Source organism: Malaclemys terrapin, chromosome 15 (assembly GCF_027887155.1).
Source record: "Malaclemys terrapin pileata isolate rMalTer1 chromosome 15, rMalTer1.hap1, whole genome shotgun sequence".
NCBI classification, from domain to species: domain Eukaryota; kingdom Metazoa; phylum Chordata; order Testudines; family Emydidae; genus Malaclemys; species Malaclemys terrapin.
In genome coordinates, this window is record NC_071519.1 from 33,413,508 (window position 1) to 33,435,554 (window position 22,047).

The 22,047-nt window shown below is 52.0% G+C and overlaps 1 protein-coding gene across 1 annotated transcript in view; it reads right to left on the reverse strand.

Annotated features, from left to right (window-relative positions):
* The window catches only part of PCSK7 (proprotein convertase subtilisin/kexin type 7), a 54,624-nt gene that overhangs the window by 20,883 nt on the left and 11,694 nt on the right, over window positions 1–22,047 (reverse strand). The window contains exons 6-9 of the mRNA XM_054049539.1: window positions 20,441–20,495; window positions 17,744–17,882; window positions 12,514–12,614; window positions 837–1,004 (exon numbers count right to left, since the gene is read on the reverse strand). Of these exons, the coding sequence (XP_053905514.1) occupies window positions 837–1,004; window positions 12,514–12,614; window positions 17,744–17,882; window positions 20,441–20,495 (463 nt within the window). The remainder of the gene's footprint in view (window positions 1–836; window positions 1,005–12,513; window positions 12,615–17,743; window positions 17,883–20,440; window positions 20,496–22,047) is intronic.

Below are 22,047 nucleotides of genomic sequence, written 5' to 3' on the forward strand. Positions count from 1 at the left end.
TGTATCACGTAAACTGCAGGGGACACACACACCAAGTACAACAAAACCCTGCCTGCTGGCCAACCCCAGATGCCTCTTTCAGATTCACTATCTACTCCTTCCTTCTGCAGTCAAACTCGCCCTGAAGTCAGTGGGAGCTGTACCTGAATAGGAACCCAGCAAACAGTAACATTTACAAAAGGAGCTCTTCCCACTCTCTGTCTCCAAGACTCAGAATTCCTTTCAGAGTAGCAGCCGTGTTAGTCTGTATCCACAAAAAGAACAGAAGTACTTGTGGCACCTTAGAGACTAACAAATGCTCAAATAAATTTGTTAGTCTCTAAGGTGCCACAAGTACTCCTGTTCTTTTTTCAGAATTCCGTGACTGCATCAGACAAATCAGGCCTTTCTGCTTTCACGCTGTGAAGCGCTTTAGGGGCCGTTGCAAAAACTCCAGCGGGTGTATCATCTCGACTCCGCCAACCAAGCCCTACTCCACCCCGGCTCCTGCACTATCCACACGCAGGCTCATCCTGGATACCTTTTGAAGACTTGCATCCTGGCAGATTCAGGAATGCATGGAACAAATACCCCATATATCATGGTGACAGCAGAGAATACCGTCTGCTTCAGGCACATTCCTGGTGAGAACAAGGGGCGAGGGGAAGAGCCATCCATCCTCTGGGGTCAAGGGAAAGGTGAGATTGATGGGGGTGAGCTCACTGTTCAAGCCCGTCCAGACCCACCCAGCATGCACTGGAGCCTTCGCCAAGAGGGGCCAAGGCAGAAAGCCGAGGGGCTGGAGGTTCTGTGCAGCTGGAACTAGAGGACACATCGCCAAGGAGCTCTTTTCTCACCTTGGTGGCTGTGAAGACAATGATGTGCTGGACATCTCGCCAGGTGAGACACGGTCGCACTTGGAGCATCAAGGCAATCATGCCGGCTGCGAGGGGGGCAGCAGCCGAAGTCCCTGTGTGGCCCTCGGTGCATCCTGTGCCTTTCTCCAAATTCCAGTCTGTCGTCACCTTGAACAAAGAGCCAAAGAGACGTCTCTGGTCAGATGCAGCCTTCAGAGTGCTAGAGCTTTTAGGACGAGTGAGCCACCGTGCACCCCAGTGTCACCCACATGTCCCTGGCTCGCTCTCCAGGTTACAGCAGCAGCCGATGGAGGCTACACCTTGCTTGTAACACATCTAGTAACAAAACCCTGGGCCCAGCGAATGCTCCTGACCGTTTGCCTAACACTCAAGCTGAACCTCAGCCAAGCAATGGGGACGACAAACCATCACTTGGGGGTTTTTCAGATGATGTTTCGTCTTAACACCCCCCTAGTCCCAGCAAGGGACTTGCCTAACCCTGCGAGAAGGCAGATTTCCAGCCCAGGGTTTCAAAGGAGCAGACAGAGGTTTGGGTGCCTACCTGAAAGTCTACCCACTGCTCTCACAGACAAGGGCTCCCAGGGCACTTCCTGGACAGGACTGCAGCATTGTGCTCTCCTGACTGCTTTCGCCACAGCCAAGATGGCTCCTTGCCTCCCACGGGCAAGAGGAGATAAAAGGGACCATGAGGTGCAGCTGGAAATGGGGAGGAACGGCTCAGAGGCTGGGGGAACCAACTTCAACGCCACAGGGGCCTGGTCTGACAAGGAACCGTGTCACTGAGAAGCAGGGGGCACAGCCTTTCCGAGGGCTGTTCTTCCACTGGGCCTGTCTACCCACTTATGGCACTTGTCTGGCTCCCATCACCACCATATGCAAACACCTCAGTCTTTAATGTATTTATCCTCCGAGCACCCCTGGGCAGCAGGCCTGGGCGACCACCCCCAGGTAACAGCTGGGGTGCCGAGGGGCTAAGGGATTTGCCCAAGGTCATAGAATATCAGGGTTGGTATCAGGAGGTATCTAGTCCAACCCCCTGCTCAAAGCACAGGAAGACTGTGGCAAAGCAGGGAATGGAACCCAGAGCCCCCAAATCCTAGGTTAGTGCCTAAATCGCTGGACCAGCCTTCCTCTCTATGGTCAGTCCGTCCACTACAGCCTCCCAAATAACCCCCCCACCCCCATGGCTGCTCGCAGGGAACTGGGTTGTCATAGTGCTCGTAGACTGGGATTTTCTAAGGGGCCCAAATCCCACTGACTTTCAATGGGAATGGGACTCCTAACTCCCCAAGGACTCTGAGCAACCCAGCCATGTAGTGCATGGTGCTGTACACCCAGAAAGCAAGGCCGGAGCTTGCATTTAATAGATTCTTAGATCCCAAGGCCAGAAGGTACCATTGTGATCGTCTCGTCCGACCCCCGGTATCACACAGCCCTGAGATCAGCCTCACAAGAATGCCTAGAAATTGAAAAAACCCAACCCTGATTTAAAAACGGCCAGTGATGGAGAACCCATCACCACTCTTGGGCAATTGTTCCAGTGGTAATTACTCTCCATGGTATCAATTTACACTTTATTTCCAGTCTGAATTGTCTGGCTTCGACTTCCAGCCGTTGGATCGCGTTCTACCTTCCTCTGCTAGACGGAAGTGCCCATTATTCAGTATTTGTTCCCCACGCAGTCACTTATAGACTGTACTCAAGTCACCCATTAACTCCTCTGGTTTGCACACTAAGGACTGCAAACTCCCATGCACCCTACAAGTCCTTCGACTGGGGCGAGACGTCTGCCCTAAAAAGGAAGGGATGAGTTAATAACGATTCCTGCTGATTAAATGCTACAGCGATTACCAAGCACGTTTCAGCTGCCAGTAGCATATTTCCCCCTGCCCTCTCAGGTGACCAGCCCAGCCATGCATTCCACCCTAAACGCTCCGTTTCTTCCCCCCAGAGCGATCAGAAGCATGAAACCGCCTGGAAAGCATGTGTGTGGGGAGAAGTGTGGAGCGGTTGTACAAAGGAACGTCAGAGTGGGAATCAGAGCATGAAACCCCGGCCAGGATGTAACATTGGCACATGTGCCACTAACCCAACCAGCTGGGCATCTCCTCGCAGGAGCCTCGCACAGTATCTGAACAACGCAGCGGCCCTCCTGCAGGAAGGGGGCTATTTAAAGGGAGACGGACACACACCTTATGGCTTTTGGCAATAGAATTAATGATGATGCTTTGCACTTGTACCGCGGTTGCTTGGGAATCTCCAAGCACTTCGCCAAGAGGGGGAAATTCTGCCCTCGTTTTAAGCATGTGGAAAATGGTACAGGGAGGTGACAGGACTTAGCTATGCTGCTAGAAGCCAGGATCCCTGACTCCTGCCCCCATGCAAACACGGGTAATGACGAGAGTTAAAAAATGGCCAAAGGGCTCCATGGGCTTCCCTTCCCCTAACCAGGGCCAGCTCCAGGCACCAGCGCAGCAAGCAGGTGCTTGGGGCGGCACGTCCGGGTCCTCGGCGGCGGGTCCCTTGGTCCCTCTCGGAGGGAAGGACCTGCCGCCGAAGAACGAAGCGGTGGCGGTAAAGCTCCCGCCGAAGTGCCATCAATCGCGGCTTTTCTTTTCCCCCCGCCGCTTGAGGTGGGAAAAAGAGCCGGCCCTGCCCCTAACACTCCCCTCACTGCAGCTTGTGTCTCCCTCCCCAGTGCACTTGGGCCAGAATTCTCAAGTGTGTCCAGGCACTGGGGGCCCCACCTGGGACAAGTGGGTGCCCAACTGAAACGCTTAGTGACTCAGACCTTCCACTGTCTGGTCTCAAGTTTCTCAGATTGGGCACCCAAAGGAAGTGGCTACTTTTGCAAATGCAGTCCCCAGTCCCCAGGGCTGTTTGGCTCACTATTAACTCCAGGCAGGCTGGGGTGTGATCCGTTCACCACCCTGCCGTCTCCCCTGGAACGGCCACAGGAAGGCACCAGCGACCTCCTCTCCGGACGCCTGTGGAATTTGCAGCACACACGGGCTTTTTTTGTTCTTTGTGGTTGCTGAGCCCACGCCAAGCTGCAGCCAGGCAGGCCAAGCAGCCGGAAGGTTTGTCATTCTCACTCGCAGCCAGAAATGGAACAACAACAAAGGGGCAGGATTTAGTAACGGGAAAGTCTGGAAACATTTCCCTGGGAGTTCACAGTCAAGCCACTGGATTAAGCAGAAAAGCAGCCATGGGCAGTCTGGACACGGCCACACTAGGTTGTTGTGCTGCACACAATGGCTCTGGGGGTGGGGAGACAGAAGGGGCGACTGGCTCAGGAAAGGTCTGACCAGGACAGAGTATGGCCGCTGTAGGGATTAACCTTCAAGAGACCCGCTGCCAATTAGACAAGAAAACTTTGACTAGTGGGACCAGGAGCCCTTTACAAAGGTCACTGACGTAACTCAACCCTTGAGAAGCGAATGAATGGCCCAAAATGTCACAGAAGTTGTGAGCAATAGAGCTGGGAGTGGGACCCTGGCATCCTGGCTCAGGTCCAGGCCCTCTTTGCTTCGTTCCCCATGGGCCTAGGAGTCAGCGCTCCCGGGGGAAGGGCTCGTGGCGTCTGAGGTAGAGCACTTATGGGGTTCAGATTAGTGAGCTTAGTGGAGGTTTCTGGCTGGGTGGCACTGGGCCTTACCCATGTGCAGAGTGTCACACCCATACCCGGACCTGCAGGCCCCGGCAGTGGCCAGGTAGGGGCTGAAGAGCTTCTGTATTTGTGATGAATCAATTCCAAGGCGGCAAGACTCCAGCGTAGCATATTCTGGGGAGACCACAGCACTGGTCTGGCACTTACCCTAGCCAAGCTTCAGCCTTGTAATTCGATGCATAGCCTGGTGCGCATGCTCTGAAACACAGGCCCTTGTTGTTATTGGTGGGATTGCTTTCCACCCCATGCTGAGCTCCCTGGGGCTCTCCAGCCAGGGGAAGGCAGCTTTCACTTCTCTCTAAGTGGCCAAGGCAGGTGCTGAGCTGTAGTGACAGAGCCCTCGAGCACTTGCCCAGGAAGGTGCGTAGCGCGTAGTACAGGACAGACGCAGGAGGACACCGTGCTCCTCAGATGACACCACAGGCGGCTTTGCCATGGGCACCCGAAGCACAGTTGTTTCTGCAGCTCTAGACTGAGGGCTGGGGCACGAGGATTGCAGGGGACCAAGTGAAGAGCTACCCCAGTGCTAAATATGAACAGGAGAGTGCAGCATTACAGCTGTTGGCCTGGCTTATGGCAGGGATGGATTCACACTGGTGGCACAAGTTCTGCTCTGGTTTTAGAGCTGCCCAGCACCAGATCGCTCCATTGCTCCAAGCCACCTTCCAGCTCTCAACCCTACTTGCTACTGCATAAGCAACACCATATTCCCCCTCCTCTCTCTGCCCTGCTCCTGCAGCTCCTCTTCCTGCTGGGGCCCACGCCGAACACCCCTCACTCCCCCAGTGAGGAGCTGCGAACGGTTTTGACTTAGCAGCTCCGTTCTCCAAACCCAGGAAGCGGAGTCTCCCCCTGGGTGCACCAGGATGGCTATTCCCCTCCCCCCGCCCCCCGGCTGCTGTATGGGATTTCCCCCAACCGTTCCCCCGGTTGAGGAGAGCTGGCTTTTCATAGGCTTGCCAGCAGTACGAAAAACAGCTAAGCCCCCTTTGCCGCCTTCTGCTTCCTGTGAGCTCCGCAAAGCTGTGGGCTACGGTTCAACAGCACTCGTGCCATTACCACGCGGTCGCCAGCCTGGCGCCCTCCTGCCCGGAGTCTTCACTTGAGACACAGGGAGCTTCACCCTGTTCTTCCCGGGAAGCACTCAGTGGCCAGGTTGACTCAGCTTCTCGGCCACCATATCCTGCAGCCACAGAACTTAAAACTAGCCGGAGTTACCTCCCTCTCCTGGAGGCTGAGTGCACGCACCAGCCATCTCCTGCCCGTCTCTTGGTAAGACTATCAGACATGGATTCCTGCCAGCTGAAGCAAGGGGGCTGTTCTAGCACTGCTCCACGGAGGCCCTGCACAGAAGCTTGGATAGAGTTAATGCTGCCCCTGTTAAAATTAAACGGACGCTATTTCTTTTTAAAACACAAAGTAAGAGACAGGCCCAAGCTGCAGAGATTGATGCACTGAGGGCCATTATTCCATCTGGAAGTGAATTAAGATCAACTGAATTAAGGCCACTTTAATTCTGAATAAGAACATCCACACAGGGGTTCAATGCAGTTTAATTAATCTACCTTAAGTTCACACCTTTAGTTAATTTGGATTAACTTTCCTGAGTGTCCAGTGTGGACAAAACCCTAGTTACCTAACGGCAGCTATCAGTCAGGAGAGAGGTAAAGCAGTCATAGCTTGGTAGAAAATAAAACTACCAGGCCAAGTTCTGCTTTTTTGGATACAGCCGTGTAATTCTAGACTAGCTCCACTAAAGGCAACAGATTTATTCTGGCTTTACGCTGCTGAGTAACCAAGCAAAATTTGGCCTTTGTAAGAGGTATCTTAGATAAGATGCAAGTAAACAAGTGAGCCTTAGAAAAGTCACTTGAGAACGCTCCAAATGGTGCATCATTCTGTCCTTCATCGTGCCATAAAATCAGCTAATTAAAATTGGTTATGGTCAAAGCACAGGACAAGCTGGGATAAACATTTGTCCCTCTCCACTCAGTGGGATATAACTGCATCCTCCATTGCCAAGAACTGTACTTTCTTTGTTGACTTTTATATTCAACTCCAAAGCATTTTGTCAGCTTCTAACAGCTGCAATTTGCACTGAGATACTGTATGTTCTATCAAAAAAAAAAAAAAAAAAATACAGCGAGCACCACACATGTCAGTCAGAGATGCAGTTCATGCCAGAGACCATATTAAATTCTTCCCATTAACGGAAACGGCAGAACATTTATAGTCTGAAAAATAGACAGCTGTCAAAAACATTAACTGCAATACTATTAAAGGACAATTAAAAGGCACAAAGAGGAGAGAATATTCTCTGCAGACGGCGGTGTATTTAATATGCCCTACATAACAGACACACAGGTTTATTGGAGTAGTGATCATGTTACTGTAAAAAGAGAGGAAAGATCTACATCATGTGTAATTCCTGGGCTGTGCAAGGCATCCGATTCAGACTCTTTGATGGAAGAGTAGCGCCTCTTTTATCATCATCTGAGGCCATTCTTTAAGGAGAAAGGGCATGTCAGACTTTTTAAAATTAGCTCACAGACCTCAGGTTTGGAGGACGCTGGACATAAAAATGAAAACTACAACACGCTCCAAGATGAAAAGTATAGCGGAGTCCCTAATTGATTAGCATTTCTTTTTCTCTGGCACCAGTGGTTTTCAAGCCAGCGTGAATTAATTCAAGCTATTTTTAAAAGGAAAACTTAAGCTCCATTATAGATTTTATTTCTTTTGTAGCACCCTGAGCCTAACCATTTTCTTAGATGGGGATGTGGTCTTTTCTAAGGAAACACTGATTCTTTGCACTAGCCCCTGGGGTTTTCAGAGATGAAATGAACCAAGCTTTCTGGGGCTCATTTACTGTTCAGCATACAAACTGAGTAGCTAGTTAACTTGCACTCTCATCACCGTCTCTTTCATTGTTACATTCTCCTGGACCTGCCCCCCAAGTTCCCTATTTCCATTTGGAGACCCTGTCATTCCCCCAAATTGCTCCAATTAGTTATCAAAGTCTGGTTTGCAAAGCAGAGATCCGGTTACACACCCAGAGCTACAGATCTGGCCCTTTCGGCGAGTCCTCATTTGTAGAACTACTGCCAAACCTGAGCAATGGGAAATTGACAGATGTATTTAGAACTTGGTGGTTTCTTCTAAGGAGCCAGGGACAGCACATAGGCATCATGAACAGAAGCCATCTAGAGCTCTGGGGGAGAGAGAAAGGGTAACTGACATGCCCCTCTTCCATGTATGCTATCTTGGAAACACCCTGAGATTTCCCAAGGCTGCGCCTCCAAGGTAATCTCTCCCCTCCTACCTTCTTGTATTTACAAATAGCAGCAGCCCATAAAAACAAACTACCATGGCTACTGAATGTTAGTGACTTTGGAAATAACACAGCTAAGCAGGCCCAAAGGAAGTGCCAGTTGCGTTAGGAGAAGCCTGTTCTCACTGGAAGCCCAGCAAACTGTCAGCCTCCTGCCTCCATAGCCGGGTCTGTGAACTCCATCTATTTGATTCTGTTCTATAGAAAGGCGATTGCAATCCCTAGCATTGTCCAAATCGGGCCCAGCAGTGTGTGTTCCCACTAGACAAACCACTGTTTGGTTCTCTTTCTCCCTGCGGTGGAAAGGTGGCTCAGGGATAGCCCATGAAGTACAGAAGACCAACCGCAGTTAGGTTTGCACTGCCTGGTTTTTCCACACAAACAGAGAATGGGGATTTTGTTTTGCTCTGCAGCACGCAGGGCTGGGCCACAACAGCATCAGGAATGCTTCAGGGGTTTTTAGAGAGCTAGCACTGTCTAGGCCAGGGGTCGGCAACCTTTCAGAAGGGCTGTGCCGAGTCTTCTTTTATTCACTCTGATTTAAGGTTCCGTGTGCCAGTGATACATTTTAACCTTTTTAGAAGGTCTCTTTCTATAAGTCTATAATATATAACTAGACTATTATTCTATGTAAAGTAAATAAGGTTTTTAAAATATTTAAGAAGCTTCATTTAAAATTAAATTAAAATGCAGAGCCCCCCGGACTGGTGGCCAGGACCCAGGCAGTGTGAGTGCCACTGAAAATCAGCTCGCGTGTCGCCTTCGGCACGCGTGCCATAGGTTGCCTACCTCTGGTCTAGAGGTTTAATCTTTGGCTGCACTGAAAAGCTTGGGAGGGAGTGTGGAGGACAAGCTGGGGTGAGGGACTGCCTGTGATACCCAGGCACATGGCTAGAATCTGCCACTTACACAGAAGTGCATGAGGAAGAGCCGTTACCTGCACTGCTTGACTTAACGGTGGCATCATGTCTCAGCAGACTCAGCCCTGCCACAGGAAATGTACTGAGCTGCCCTTTGTTTCCCAGGGGATGCCATGCCTGTACCTCCAACAGCTCACACGGCACAAAACACAGAGGGTGCGGTTCCCATGGCCCTGACGTAGCGCTGCTGGGATAGACGCGGCCGTGTGCAACGCCTGGGTGCACTTTGGGACCTGACTGCTAAGACAAAATTGTCGGGAGGTACAAAACGTTCTCCATGTGCCACATTACAGCGCGATCACCCGGCCGCCCGCTAGCGGGCATAGCTAAAGCTGGTTAAAGAAGAGGGCCTCTCGCTGCCAGGATGTCCCACGCTCAGCCTCCTGGGACGAGAGGCAAGCACCGATCCCAGTGCAGTTTGACTACTGAGCACTGACACAAAATGCTGCAAGAGCTCTAGCTCTCACTGCCGCTACTGCAGTGGCTATCGCCTAGCTGAACGGGAGAGAGAAAGTAGCACTCCTGCCAGTGTGGTCAAAAGCCAGGCTTCCCCAGCTCAGAACACCAGTGACTCTGCCCGGATCTGCAAGCATGGAGGCAGATGCTTGCCTTCCTTTGGGATGCACACCGAGGACGTGCACTTGTTGCCTGGAGCTGGTTAACTTTGCACACCTCTTTCTGCCCTGAGCGGGTAAGGGCAACAGTCTGAGACTGCAGCAGGCTGGCAAGACTAGGAACATACCGGGGCAGATCCTGAGCTGGTGGAAACTGGCACAGCTGCACTGGCACTATGCTGGGGATCTGGTGCCCCGGCTTTTGCACTGCACCGAAAGCCGGCACACCTGTTTGGCCCAGGGAAGCAGGTTCGTGTGGTGACGAGTCATTTCTGACCAAAAAGGAAAAGTCGATAAAATATTCCCCAAACCGCCAGGGGTTAAGCATGCCCAACCAGGGACGGAGAGGCAGCCAATTAGCTTAACGACCCAACCCGAGTCACAGCCGTCACCTGTTCATTCCCTGATTGGTGCAGCACAGCCATGGGGACTGGGCAGCCTGAGCCCAGCCGAGATCAACCTGTGATGTGACAGTGTCTTGCAGTGTGTTCTCCTTTGGAAGCACAGTCAGAACACAGTTTTCTAATCTAGGGTCACAGCCCATTAATGATGGTGACAGAAGCGGGTTAGAAGGTAGGATAAAGAAGCTGCTTTGGAGTGTAGCCAGAGTCCCATTAAAGCCAACACCCAGTTGATGCTTTAGGACAAAAATTTGTGTTTAGGTTTCCCAATAAGAATCTGTTTAGATACAAAATTTGACATGGGCAAGAATGTGGAGGGGCAATGCCCACCGGACGCAATGATCCACATGAGACAGATGTGCTGGTGAGAGAGCGGTGCGTGACAGAAATAAACAGATCACCCGCTGGGCAATATTTCTGTAGGAGCTAGACCGAAACAAGAGCCCCCCTGCCCCCAGTGCTTCTCCTAATTGCTTTCTATGATGTAGCACCACCAGTCCCAATGCCCGCTGAGATGACCCCGTGGGTGAGTGGACTCAGGCAGGGTGACTAGACAGGTTAATGATGGTGAACCGTATTTCCTCCAGCTCTGAAGCTCTCAGTTAGTTAAGCCGTGCTGCAAGCCGGGAGGAGGAGGAACTGGGTCCAAAACTCCTGCATCCAGACTGGCTGCCCACAACAGGTGGGGAGGACTCGCCCATTTGTCTCTAGTGATGGCAGCCACCCAAGGACAACAGCCTCCTGCCCTGCTGCTGCAAGGGGAACCCGGGCTCCAACACGCCATGGTCCCGGGCAGCACCGGTACCGCACAGGCTGGTGCTCCTGGGGAGTCAGCCCCACTCCAGCAGAAGCAAAGAAAGAACAAACCCCCAACAGACACGTGTTGTCATGTGCGGCTCCCTGCTCCAGGGTCCTGGAGCAAACAGCTGAGTGGGTTAAACAGAGGCTCACAGCTACCTCTGAGGCAGAACAGCATGTCGCAGTGATGCTAGCACTAGGCAGATGGAAAATTAGAAGGGCTTTCATTACTCATGCTTCACCCCCAGCTGCGAAGCCCCCCCCCAACGATCTAGCATTGCATAACTCAATCGGGATTTTATGCCTTTCTCTGAAATATCCAGCAATGGTCAGTCTCCCAGACAGCACACCAAAGGACGTGGACCATTGCTTTGTCCTGGGATGGGAATGGTGAATTCCTGCTCTGGGCTACAGCCACAGGTCTGCTGAGCTGGCTTCAGCCCCATACCTTGGAGGAGTGGGGGGCAGGGAAAAGATGGCAAAAGGCGGCTGTACCCCTTTAACCTCCCCTGATCCCTGGGGGAGCTGGGGGCATCAGCACATTTCTGTGTTGTGCTCCCACGTGCTGGCTCTAACAGCATTCAACTGGGCAGTGATCCGCATCAGGGACAGGTGGAGCGCAGCAGCACTGGTGACACCCCCCAACACCACGGCCAGGGCGTGGGATGGCCTGTGACTCCAGCTTTACGCCATCTGGGGGTTCCTGCCAGCTGGAGGGATCCCAGCAGCTGGAGCAACTTTACAGGCGTTGCTGCAGCGCCACAGAGGGACGGTAGCAGGGGCCAGAATCTGGTCTATTTATTGGTGCTCACCTTGGCAGGAAACAACCAGATGGGAGACGTGCTCGGGCCCCTGTGTGACGAAGTGGGACTGTTCTTAATGTTTCCTCTGAATACTGTGTGGGGGCCTCAGTTTCCTCTATGCATTTCTTAAGTCTCTAGGGGGTGAGATTGTTGCAGAGCAAAGGGCCAGTGTGCATAAATGGCTGGCACTCTGTCTCCTGGCAACTAATGGCCGGGGCCCTACCCCCCTGCAAGGTGATAGCGATAGGTGTTGGAGAACAAAGAGATCAGGTGACCTCCTGACCCGGGGAAGGGAACAAAGCCCAGAGGAGGAGGGGCTGGAGGGAGAGTCAGTTTGGAGCTGGCTGGGGATGGGAAGTGAGGGCAGACGGGGGTGTCTGGCTCGCGGCCCCCCAGGATGGACCCGGTTGAGGGGTCTTGTTCTTTGTACCTACAAGCTCTGATTTAGACCATGTTTCTGTCATCTAATAAACCTCTGTTTTACTGGCTGGCTAAGAAGTGGGGGTGCAGGACCCTCTGGCTTCCCCAGAACCCCACCAGGGCAGACTCGCTGTGGGAAGCGCACGGAGGGGCATATGCTGAATGCTCCCAGGAGAGACCCAGGAAGGTGAAGCCGTGTGAGCTTCTTGCCCTGAAGACAGTCTGCTCACAGAGAGGCGACTTCACCAGAGTCCTGACGGGCTTTGTAGGGAGCAGCTCCAGAGCATCGCCCGGGGACTCAGTGACACCCTGCCCACCCAGCTCCTCCAGGCTCAGCTCACTAGTGCTGAGAGCAGACCTGGGATCAGACCACTCGGCAGCCGCTCAAAGCCAGGCTAGGACAGGGCCGCCTGGGGGGGCAAGTGGGGCAATTTGCCCCGGGCCCCACAGGGGCCCCCACGAGAGTTTTTCAGGGCCCCTGGAGCAGGGTCCTTCACTCGCTCCGGGGGCCCCAGAAAACTCTTGTGGGGCCCGGGGCCTTGAAGCTTCTTCCGCTCCAGGTCTTCGGTGGCAATTCGGCGGCGGGGGGTCCTTCTGCTCCAGGACCCGCCGCCGAAGTGCCCTGAAGACCCCAGGCCCCCTGAATCCTCTGGGCAGCCCTGGGCTAGGAGGGAAGAAGTTGCCTTATGCATTACTCACAATGCTCCTCCTCGTCTTATCTCCGCCGCTGAAGGTCACTGCCAGCATGGAGGCACACTCCTCGGCGTAGAACGGCCTGTTCCCCTCGTCGTCCACCGCACCTGGGGAAAAGCGACGGAGAACACATCAAGGTCCAGGGGCTGCTGCCTCTCTCACTACACAGCTCAGCTGCTCAGTCCCTAGGCAACTTCTCAGCCTTCACTCCAAAGAAGTGACAGGCTGTGGAGCTCCGCACTTCCAGTCACATATCAAACCATTAACGCTCCTGGCGTTTCAATGCACACCGGCCTGTACGGGAAAGTTTCACAGGTGAGCAGAAGGCCTGCTACAAAATGGCCGAGAATTAACTTCCACACAGAGTTATGCCCAAACAAGTCTTATCCCCTTTGTGACCCTGACAAGGAAATTGAGACAAGCTTGGTCGTTCTGCCCTTCGCCCTAGCCCTGATCAGTGGGGAGGTCCTCCTCTGTGTAATGCTCCCTCTAGGGAGGTGGCTATCAGAGTTCAAACAGCTCACAGGCACCCATTGTTCAGGCCAATTACTCCATGGCCACATCACCCCTCTGGTTTCTCCCTTCCCTCCGGGGCAGGTTGGGGACCAGGAGCATATTGGGAGTTTGCAGCTGAGCAACTGAACTCAACGGTTAGTAGTATGCTGGCTCTCACAGTGCCCGGACCATGGATGGCCAGCAATCCCCGGAAGGAAACCTGCTGGAAGCCAAGCGGGGGAATAGGACGTTGGGAAGGAGGTGGGGCCAGGAGGGATCCCTTATGACGCCGTTTGTAAGATGGACAATCCAGAGGACTTTTGAATTTTGAGCAGTGCTCAGCAGTCTGAAGACAGGCTTATCCAAAGCAAGCCTCCAACCCTTCTGGGTTTCACCAGTCACTCACTGGCATGCACCTGCACACACGACAGTCTAGTGTGAACAACGAGCAAATTCCATCTCAGAAAGCACAGAGAAAATGTCAATTAAAGCAATTTGCTTATGAAACCAGAAATATCCCAAGATGGTCTTCGCTCAACACATCAGTCTCCATGAAAGACAGCGTGATTACAGGATCTACGGAGGGGCAGCCCGGTCTAGCTGTGACATCACAGAACCAGCACCCGGAGAACAGGATTCTAATCCCAGTTCTGCACGGGACTTCCTGTGATTTTAGACAAGTTCCTTCCCCTCTCTGTGCCCGAGTTTCTCCAGCTGTATCGTGGGGAGAACAATACCCATAGTAACTTACTGTTCGTATGGAGCTAAGTACCGGTATGTTAGACTATACCACAGCTATCTTCTGTGCACGCTGCCCGTAGTGTCTGGTTCTGGAACACAGGCTCTGGTGCATGCTGTAATTCTGCTGCCCGGACACGGAACTACAGGCAGCGGCCTACAGGGCTGGGGCTGCCGTACATACCCTCCCACAAAGCCTTCCTGTTCCAGTGTCAGCACAGGGGCCCTGCAGCAAACACGTGCCCTGCTTGGCCTCTAGGAAGAAGTTTCCAGAGACATTTACCATATTAAGCCTCATTTTAATCAGTGAAATACCAGCAGATGACACGAAGCAGAGCTCTCCGCCTGCTATGTTTCTCAGCAAGTTTTCTATCCATAGCCACATTGGTATAGAGTCTCATAAAGAAGCATCTCCTCCCAATCCCCATCACACCCGTTCCCTCCCCGGGATACAGAAATATCTTGGATATTAAACTGAATGGAAAAACCCCTCTCATACACTGGGAGCATGGGAGGGGAAGACTTGCTGCATTTCTCTGCATTATCATCATCATCAACACAGGCAGCTACTTGGATGTCTTAATAATTAGCCCTTCACAACCATTCATCAGCCCTGACATCTATGAGAGGTAGGCAAGTTACTCCCACTTTATAGCTGGGGAAACAGCTGCAGCGAAGTGACTTGCCAGGGGCTGTACAGCAAGAAAGGGCAGGTGTTCCTAGTACCTAGCCCTATGTGCCATTCCTTCCTCCTCACTAATTCTCATGCAGGGCAAAGCTGAACTATTGCCTGAAGGGGACAGTTTCAGTAATTCAGCAAAACTGAAAGCAGCAAAATCCTGCAATGCACGTGAGGAAGGCAAGTGGGGAAGATACTGGTGACGTCTCATTAACTGCGCATTCTGCAGCGAGAGCACAGATTTTAATATGCATTTTCTCCCTGCTGGTCCTACATTAGCCACAGTAAATGGAAGCCATCAATCACAGAGTTACATTTCATTTGCGGAGCCCACATCACCTGCATTCCACCTGGGCTCCAGAGCTTACAGAGCCATCTGTTGTCACGGGCGGCGTCTCGGGGGGGTTAGGAACTAAAACCCCACACAGCAGGGATGCTGCAGCAGTGAAGGCTCATTGCAAGGGATAAAGCTACTTGTTCAAAATGAACGTGCTCTAAACTGTTTATGGTGTCCCAGGAAGCCCATAATCTTATAGCTTCTGTCATTCCCCCGTCCCCACCATCCTGGTCCCCCTCCCCCAAGCGAATGGGTATTTAAATCTGGGAAAGAAGCACTGCAGAAGAGCTGCAATCAGACAGGTGGGGATGTAATGGCTCTGGCAGATTCTCACACCCTTGAAGAGGCACTTCTCTTTCATCCAAGGATCTCAAAGTGCTTTTCCCAGCTAGCCAGGGAAAACTTTCCCCTGCCACTCACGCTTACAGACGTGCCCTGTCGGATGTGGAATTTCTAAGCAGCTTGGAGGGAGACCCTCGCCGGATCAGAACTTGGGAATCTGGGAATTTCCAAATGGGATGCTTAGGGCAGGAGTTACCACCTTCCTTAGGCAGTGGTACCAGTTTAGCAGGCTATGCGGCCAGTGCCCATTGTCTACTGTTCAGCTCCTGCATGCTCGTCTGTCACAGGGGCTGGGTTGCTGTTGTAGTCATGAACCTGGGCTTTGGGGCAAACCCCTGAATCAGTCATTCTGGGGTCATGGCTCAGCGATTTCTATTAGAACAGCTGCCGTTTGGTAGGTTTTTGATTGGTGCATGATGGCTTTCAGTGCAAACAACTCTGACAGAGACAGGGACATTACGTGGGTGATCCCTGGAAGGCGTGAAGGAGAAACTAGACCAAAACATATTTTGTCATGGCTGGCAGCTCTACAGGGAAGACTCATAGACTCATAGACTTTAAGGTCAGAAGGGACCATTATGATCATCTGGTCTGACCCCCTGCATGCTGCAGGCCGCAAGATCCTTCCCTGGACTCTACCGTTGAAGTCCCCAATCCTGTGTTTTAGTGACTTCAATTGGCTGAGACCCTCCTGCTAGTGATCCCTGCCCCATGCTGCGGAGGAAGGCGAAAAACCTCCAGAGGCTCAGCCAATCTACCCTGGAGGAAAATTCCTTCCCGACCCCAAATATGGCGATCAGTAATACCCCGAGCATATAGGCAAGAGTCTCTAGCCTGGCCCTTGTTGGCCATTATGCTATTCATGTACCATTGCTTGGTTTTCCTTGGCTACTATGTTTTATCATTAAACCATTCCCTCCATAAACTTATCCAACTTAATCTTAAAACCAGACAGGTCCGTCGCCCCCACCGTTTCCCTCGGAAGGCCGTTCCAATATTTCACCCCTCTGACGGTCAGAAACCTTCGTCTAATTTCAAGCCTAAACTTCCCCCCGGCCAGTTTGTATCCATTCGTTCTCGTGTCCACATTAGTACTAAGCTGGAATAATTCCTCTCCCTCCCTTGTATTAACCCCTCTGATATATTTAAAGATAGCAATCATATCCCCCCTCAGCCTTCGCTTTGTCAGACTAAACAACCCAAGCTCCTCTAGTCTCTTTTCATACGACAGGTTTTCCATTCCTCTGATCATCTTAGTCGCCCTTCTCTGCACCCGTTCCAGTTTGAGTTAATCTTTTTTAAACATTGGAGACCAGAACTGCACACAGTACTCCAAATGAGGTCTCACCAGCGCCTTATACAATGGAAGCAGGACCTCCCTATCTCTACTAGATATACCTCGCCTAATACATCCCAAGACCGCATTGGCTTTTTTCACCGCCACGTCACATTGTCGACTCATAGTCATCCTGCGGTCCACAAGGACCCCTAGGTCCTTCTCCTCTTCCGTTACTTCTAACCAATGCGTCCCCATCTTGTAACTAAAATTGTTATTATTCGTCCCCAAGTGCATCACCTTACACTTTTTACTATTAAATTTCATCCTATTTCTGATACTCCAATTCACAAGCTCATTCAAGTCTCCCTGCAGAATATCCCTATCCTCCTCCGAGTTTGCAACTCCTCCCACCTTCGTATCATCCGCAAACTTTATCAGCCCACTCTTGCAATCGGTCCCGAGGTCAGTTATAAATAGATTAAATAAGATGGGTCCCAAAACCGAACCTTGAGGCACTCCACTAGTAACCTCCCTCCAACCCGACAATTCACCCTTTAATACGACCCGCTGCATTCTCCCCATTAACCAATTCCCTATCCACCTCTGGATTTTCATATCGATCCCCATGTTTTTCATTTTAACCAATAGTTCCTCATGGGGTACTGTATCAAACGCTTTACTGAAATCCAGGTATATTAGGTCCACCGCATTTCCCTTATCTAATAAGTCCGTTACTTTCTCAAAGAAGGAGATCAGATTCGTTTGGCACGATCTGCCCTTCGTAAAACCATGCTGTAATTTATCGCATTTGCCATTAACTTCAAGGTCCTCAACTAGTTTCTCTTTCAGAATCTTCTCCAGCACCTTGCACACTACAGATGTTAAACTAACAGGCCTATAGTTACCCGGATCACTTTTTTTCCCTTTCTTGAAAATAGGAACCACATTGGCTATTCTCCAGTCTAACGGGACCACCCCCGAGTTTACAGATTCATTAAATATAGTCGCTTCATTCTGCTTACTATTTCACAGATTTTACCACCTCACACTCAGCTTCTGCCCTAGAGAAGCCGGATTAGATGTTGCCTTAAAAAATAGAGTCTTAATTCTCGTTTTTAAAATCATTCTCTAGGGCATGGCACAAGGATTCCCTCCAAGCAGCAGCGAGAGCCTTTCACGCACACCTCTGTTCCAAGGCCCTAAAGTCGGTGCCTGCAGCCACGCGGACTGTGGAGAGGACTCTGATCTCAGCTCCTTGCTGGGGTCATACTGGAGAGCAAAACTGGCAACTCGCGGTGGTACTCAACAATCGTCCGTGCTCATAAGAGTGGGGCCGGGTTACAGGCACATGCACACGGCAGGTTACCTATAGTGACGGTGTAGATGGAGTTGGCGTAACCATCGTAATTGCAATTGTCATTGTGCTGCCCTCCATTGCCGCTGGCCACAACGAAAATGCTTCCAAAGCCCCTGCGACCAGCAATCACCCCATGTTGCAAGGCAGCCTGGGGAAGAGAAACGCCATGTTACTGCTCAAGAGTGAGTTCCCACTGTTCCCTTATCCAGGCTTACCGGCACAAGTCCAGCCAGAAACCATAAAACGCCCAGCTCTGCACTCTGCCCTGCTGAAACGAGGTGCTTTTATAAAGCATTTCCACCAGCAAATGCTGGGTCAATTTCAGACTTGGCGTAAGAGGGTGACGCTCCATTGAAGCCAATTGAGTTGAACCTGCTTACACCAGGTCTGGACTCAGCTACCCAAGTTTACATTAAAGAGCTTTCAGACCCTGATGCCCATATTTCTCTGCTTTGACTATGTTGATCTGAATCACGTTCTGCTTTCTTACAATCTCCTGCAGTTTCAGCTGGAGAAGGTAACCTGTCTTAAACCCGTTATTGTGTAACATTGCTGGATTCCATTAGCAGCACCCATGTTCCAACCCAGAGGTGGCAGCACTTTCAAAGGCACAGGCAATGACCCTAGTATCTAGTAAAGAGCTCATTGCATGGACCCCTCTGATGAGCATGTTATGTGCTAAGAAACTGTGTCTTGGCACTCAGAGCTGGAAACTGGGAGTCAATACCTTCTGGCTACAATTCCCAGCTCACTGTGTGACAGAAGTCAGTCATAATCACTCTGTGCCTCAGTTTACCCAACTAGGAAGCAAAGATCATTCCTCCTGCATCCCAGCAGCGGTATGAGGCTGCATCTGTTATACACATTCTGAGATAATTGGATGAACCGTGCTACAGAGGTGCTAGGTAGCTACTAGAGACCCAGATGCTGGTCTCAGCATTCTGGAAGGCCTATGAATGCTGGGAAATAATAAATGAACAGGCACAACTGGAATCCATTTGTAACCACAGCGTGACAGAGATATATGCTTTAACGCATCTGTATCCATGCCACCGAGCTGCAGCACAGCTGTTGTTCTGTGGTTGCAGAGATGCAGCCACAGCGTGGCAGAACGAACTCTACAGAGAGTGAAACCCCATCCTGTGTTAGTGGAGAGCTAAACATGAGCCGTGCACTTGAATTTCTAGGCGCTCGCTCCAAAGGAGGCATCATCTAGCTAAGCCCATTACTGTAGACTCTAGGCATCAAATAGAACGTACAAGGTAGTGAAGGGTGAAGGCTGTTAGGGAATTGGGACAATGTTCTTCTGTCCATCTCTGGTGAGCGTGCATTTCTATGGGCTGTTCTGCAGAAAGGGCTCTGGAAGGAACATGTTCACTGGCCACTGGGCAGCCTCCCTGTTTTCAAGGGAACGCCTGGGCAAAGAGATGAGCTATGTGTCCATCCCGGTCTCCAGAGGCAGGGAGTTCCACAGCTCCACTCACAGCCTCGGCCTCCCAAGACCTTCCCCGAGGTGTGCTGCACACCTTCCCCAGAACAGCCACAGGGCACTCTCGGGAGTTTGTGACGGGCTCTGATCCCAAAACCTCTGAAACCAATGGGAATATTTTTCCCTGACTTTAACGTGCTTTGGATCAGGACCTGGGTCAGCCAGGCTCTCGCCCATCAAGTACTCTATGGATAAAAACGAGGGGGTTGATGGCTCTTACTCACATGAGTGAGACACTGGGTGGCGGGCACATGGATGGGGAGCTAGTGCACAGCATGGCTGTGATAAATGCTCACATTAGCGAAAGCCAAGAGCATCAGTGTCTTAATGATGCGTTAGGGCCGGAAATGGGCCAGGCCTTGATCTGCATCAGAGTCAGCAGCCTGGATTCTGCCTGCATTTTGGGGGGGCGGGGGGTGTTTCATTTGCTGCTCAGTAACAGTGCAGGCTCTCCTGCTGCAGTGCCGAGCAGTGACTAAATATAGAGAAACCCTCAGCCCACAGCCACAATAACTTACAGTTGTTTGCAAGAAGTGAAGGGGCTGTTCATAGACCTGATAGAACATTTTAACAAGCAGTGGAGCTAGATTGGAGTCTGCCAGGGGCCAGATTATCTCCACACTCCAGCAGTTGCCAGACCAGCCATTCTAGGGAGAGGGAAGGAAAGCCCAGCCAGCCCCCAGGTGGATTAATCCAGAAATCACTCCTTCCTTCCTTCTCCTTTCCAGCCACCTCTTTCTCCCAGGCAGGGGCATCTTAAACGCCTTTACATGCCCCTTCCAGACTGACTCCCCCTGCCATTTATTTCACTCATCAGGGTCTGGATACTTTGCCCGAATCCCTTATTCATTTCCAGGCCTTCCGAGGTTGCACTCCTTGGATTCTGAGCTGCTCACTGATACAAAAGCTGTTAAGTATCAAAGGGGCTGAGAGTCTATTCGGCCCCCTTGGAGCCTCTTTCTTTCCCAGTGAGATGAACTTTTCCTTGGAACTTCAAGTCACCATCCCCTACAACCCCGGCTGTCACCCTTTCTGAGGCAACGACAGCTCTCCCTGGGGCACGGTGACCTGGGGCGGTGTGCGCTGCACGATGGGGTTGCACAAGAGCTTTCTGCACCACAGGGCAGTCCCTGCTGCTCTGGGCTTTAGGCAAACCGAGAATTACAAGGCATTTCCCGGCGAGGTGGTCGCCCTGGGGCTGGCTCCGTTTTTTATACCTTTCCTAGCTGGTGAGGACCATCCACAGTTTTGCCATCATCATCCGGCCCCCAGCTGTGAAGAGAGACACCATGAAAAGACACAGTCACCTTGGGATGCTGCTTTGAATTCAAGTTTTCATGCGTGACTGTAGTGCTGGGAAAAGGGGCCCGACTGGCAGCCCTTTATCAGTCCACAGGACACATGCAGCACAGACAGGTCAAGGAGCAGCTTCCCACACGCAGCCCGACCCTGCCCAGCAAGGCCCACCTCTAGGGCAGGAAAGGAGCTCAGTCGCCATGGCCATCATCTATCCAATCTGCCAACCAGGTTAGTGCCAGTTAAGTGCAAACCTGGGCAGAGGCCCCCAAGCGCTCGTCAGACAGGACCAGCTCTCAGCCATCTGGGAGCTGAGCACACGGCACTTTCCCATCCATCCGAGGGGGCCCTGGGCTCCTGCCCTCGTGTTCAGACCATGCTCCGGCTCTGAGTCCAATGGTTTGATTTGGGGTAAGGTTATTCTCCCCAGACACTCCAGCTCACAATGCACCTCCCACTCAGGGTGCCTCGGGGCTCCAGTTTCCTCTGTAAGCCTCACCTTCACACAAGGCTGGGTGTCACCGGGGGCCGTCTACACCCGTCTGGAAGCTGGCCGATTAAGGATCGGTCAAGCCACCTTAACTGGGTTTACCCCACAGCTCTACCTGGTTTTACAGTCAGTTTAGTTGGAGCAGTTTTAAAAGGCGCTAGAGAATCTCCCAAGGGACAGGCCCACAGACAGACTCCCATCCAGGGGCACTGAGTACAGTGTACTTCAGCCTTCAACAGCACCGACACAATAAAATCACAGCCCCACCCCTGAAATATGACAGGCTGCAAACCTCCACCCGGCTCAGCTGTGCAGGACTCCTGGCAAGGCAGGCTGGGGCAGGAGACGCTTGGAAAGCTTGATTCCAAAAGATATGCAGCCCAAGCCCGTGTCCCCATGGCCAGCTCCTGCCTTCCTTCCAGACAGGGCCTTGCTGAGAACACACAGACCCCCGCACACAGTGGCTGTGTTTGTGGTGTGGATTCTTCTGCCGCCAGGAGGAAACATACCACATGGCTTAATAAAAGCTCAGCCCCTGGGACACCAGGCCAAGGCTCCCAATGCAGCGCTAAGAGCCCCCTGGTGCTTCCCGCGGGATCCCAGGTCCGAATCCCAAACCAGGGCTGGGAGGACAGAAGTGTGGGCTAATGCTCCGAGCAATGCACTGGAAGCCAGGGCGCCAGGATTCTGCCTCTAACCTCTGCACTTCAGTTCCCATCCTCCCAGCAGGGACGGCAATGCCAACCCATCTCATGGGCCTTCACTGGGGTCTTCAAAGCCTTTTAATGAAAGCTAGAGATCTGCAAAGTCCTAGTGCATCTCTCTGGGTATCCCCGTCTCCTGGACCAGACACCAGGAGAATTCCTGCCCCTGGCCCCAAACAGCTGGTGTGTCTCCAGACCGGCCGTTCCTTCCAGCAGACATTATCCCACCAAGGAAAGGGGGAAACCTCCCTTGAGCGTTTTAATCTCGTTTAAACGTGAGCACACAAAGGGGAAAGGTGCTATGGGTTTTGGTGCTCACGGCCGAGCTGCTCCT